General features: G+C 38.8%; 1 protein-coding gene across 1 annotated transcript; it reads right to left on the bottom strand.

Annotated features, from left to right (window-relative positions):
- Nucleotides 1–869: 869 nt before the first annotated feature.
- LOC104237326 (uncharacterized) lies at nt 870–1,394 on the bottom strand. Its single transcript, XM_009791457.1, has one exon. The coding sequence runs from the start codon at nt 1,392–1,394 to the stop codon at nt 870–872; it is 525 nt and encodes a 174-aa protein (XP_009789759.1).
- Between the last annotated feature and the right edge of the window lie 1,488 nt (nt 1,395–2,882).

Here is a 2,882-nt window from a genome sequence, read left to right as displayed (position 1 = left end):
AAAACCATATAACTGGCTCAATAAAGAAATGCCTATATCACTTCGAAGACTTAATAAAACTACTATTTCGCTTTGCAAACACACGGAACAAGTTCTAGACATCAAATACAATGCACAGAATAACACAAAACCCCACACTCACATGGCACAAAACTCTCTCAAGATTGGACTATCAAGACACTCTAGTCAAAGCAGTTAAGCAAAGTTAAGATCATATACTTTAAGGTACTTATACAAGAGTCGAAAACTGAGCCTAAGCGTTACAACTAGAGCACTCACTATTCTCAAGGTATAATAGAGTTAAAAGATATTTCTCTCAATTCAAATCATTGCACAAAATTGTCTACTCCTAACAAAAATAAAAACTAACTACATCTGGTTTAAACAAAACCCTTGGAAAAGAATCGCGACCCAAAGAAAAATCAAGGGGGAATTATTACACTACCTACAAAAGAAAATCATTTTGTCTTTTTCTTTCGACTTTACTCCCTCAAGGAAACTTTGGAATGATATCCATCGTCGGGAAAAATTTTAAATTTTTTGTGCTTCTTCAATTTTTTTTTTCCAACTACTAAAAAGAAAAACTAACACATATAGTTATTCCCCACCCCACACTTTAAATTGTGTCATGTCCCCATTACACACAGTTAAAAAGCATAAGGTAGAGGAAATTTCCCTGAATATCTAGTTGGGGTCTGAATCAAAGTCGGGATCCATTCCACGCGCCCGAACTAGTGCACACATCCATGTAGACATATTTTTCTCAGCCTTCTTGGGGTATACCCCACAATTATCTCTCTCAATAACTGCAACCTTCCCTTTCACTTCCTTCACCTTCCACTCAACACTTGCACATGGCTTCTCCTTTTTCACCCCTTTTCTACATTCATCTCAAAAGTTACCGTCTCCTCTCCCACTCTTAGCATTATCTTTCTCTCGTGTATATCCAAAATTTCTCTACCCATTGCTAAGAATGGTCTTACTAGGATGAAGGGTATCTCTTTCATCTTCACCACTAAAAAGTCTACCAGAAATACAAACTTATCCACCCGCACTAAGACATCTTCAACTATCCCCTCGGGTATTATATTTGTTTGATCTGCCAACTCAAATGACATTGGTGCAGACTTTATCTCTCCAATCTCATTCTCCAGTTTCATGTAAATAGACAACGCCATTAGATTAATTGAGGTACCAGAATCACATAAATATTTATCAAATTTAAGAGTGCCTAAAGGGAAAGATATGGTAAAACTCTCTGGATCTCCACACTTTTGTGTGAGTTTGTTTTTCAAGATTACACTACAATGCCTGTGAGTTTGACCACTGAGGTCTCTTCGATCTTCCTTTTCTTTGTAAGGATCTCCTTCAAGAACTTTGGCATAAGCTGGCATTTGTAAGAGAACTTCTGTGAATGGCAAATTTACATTAACTTACCTCAGCATATCTAGAAATCTCTCAAACTGCTTGTCCAGCTTCTCTCTATATAGCTTTTGCGGGAAAAGTAGAGCAGGCATATGCTCGATCATATCATGTTCCTCCCTTCTCGAAGTTTCCTCTTTCTTCTTTTTGTCAGCTCCCTTCTTGCCTTTCTTCTTCTTATCATCTTCAGTTTTCAGCTCCTTCCCACTTACTTTTTCAGGTGTCTCATCTTTTTGAATTGGAGTGGGTTCTTTTAGCACTTGCCTGCTTCTCAAGGTCACAACATTTACAGTTTCTTTGGGATTCTTCTCAGTATCAGCTTGTAGAGTACTTGGGATTCTCTCAGACAATATATTTGCAAATTGTCCCACTTGTCTCTCCAAGTTACACAAAATTGTCCCAAGTTCTTTGATAGTTGCACCATAGAATCTAGCCTCTCATATGTCTTGATAATGAAGGACTTCATCTGATCATCTAACCCATACTAAATTGGCTATTGAGGCTGAAACTACGGCCTCTGCTGATTTTGGAAGCCTGGAGCTCCTTGTCCCCGAAATCTGGAGTTATTTTGTTGCCATGCATTTGGAGTAACTCCATGTGAACTCCATGAAAAATCGGGATGCTTCTGACCCATTGTATTGAAGTTATAATTACCCACAACATTCACTTCTTCCATTGAAGCTTGACACTGATAAGTAGGGTGTCCTCTTCCACATATATCACAGGCTGCATGAGGCTCATTGTGTATTGACGCTAATGTCAGCTTCCTTATTTCTGTGGCCATGGCATCAAGCTGTACCTACACAGATGTATTATTATCAACTTGGTGAAAACTACTTGATCTTCTTCTTTCAGTAATCTCAGAGGGCCACTGATTTGCTTCTTCGGATAACTCGTCTAGAATAGTGACTATCTCCTCTGGAGTCTTTTTCATCAACGGGCCTCCAACTGCGTTGCTCAATGTTCTACGTGAGGCTGGTGTCAATCCATCCCAAAAGTCTTGGAGTTGCATCCAGAGTTCAATTCCGCTATGTTGACACTTTCGTACTATTTCCTTAAACCTCTCCCAAGCTTCAAACACAGCTTCAGTCTTATTCTGGAAGACGTTATGATTTTCTCTTCTAAACCTGCTAGTCCAAGCTGAGGAGAAATATTTAGCAAGAAATTTTCTGGTCATCTCCTCTCATGTTCTAGTTGATCCATGGGTCAAGCTTCGAAATCAGTTTTTTGCATCATCTTTGAGAGTGAAGGGGAATGCCCTTAAATGAACTACATCTTGTGACACACCATTGTATTGAAAGTTGTTCATGATCTCCTCAAAGTCCATTAGATGATTGTTTGGATCTTCGTTATGTTTTCCTCTAAAGACATAATAGTTTTGAAGGGTTTGAAGAAACCCCTGCTTCAACTTAAAATTATTAGCTGCAACTAGAGGAGGTCTCACACTTGATAAGCCTTGG

This window comes from Nicotiana sylvestris, chromosome 5, assembly GCF_000393655.2.
Source record: "Nicotiana sylvestris chromosome 5, ASM39365v2, whole genome shotgun sequence".
Taxonomy (NCBI): Eukaryota; Viridiplantae; Streptophyta; class Magnoliopsida; order Solanales; family Solanaceae; genus Nicotiana; species Nicotiana sylvestris.
This window is presented reverse-complemented; position numbering and strand designations above follow the sequence as displayed.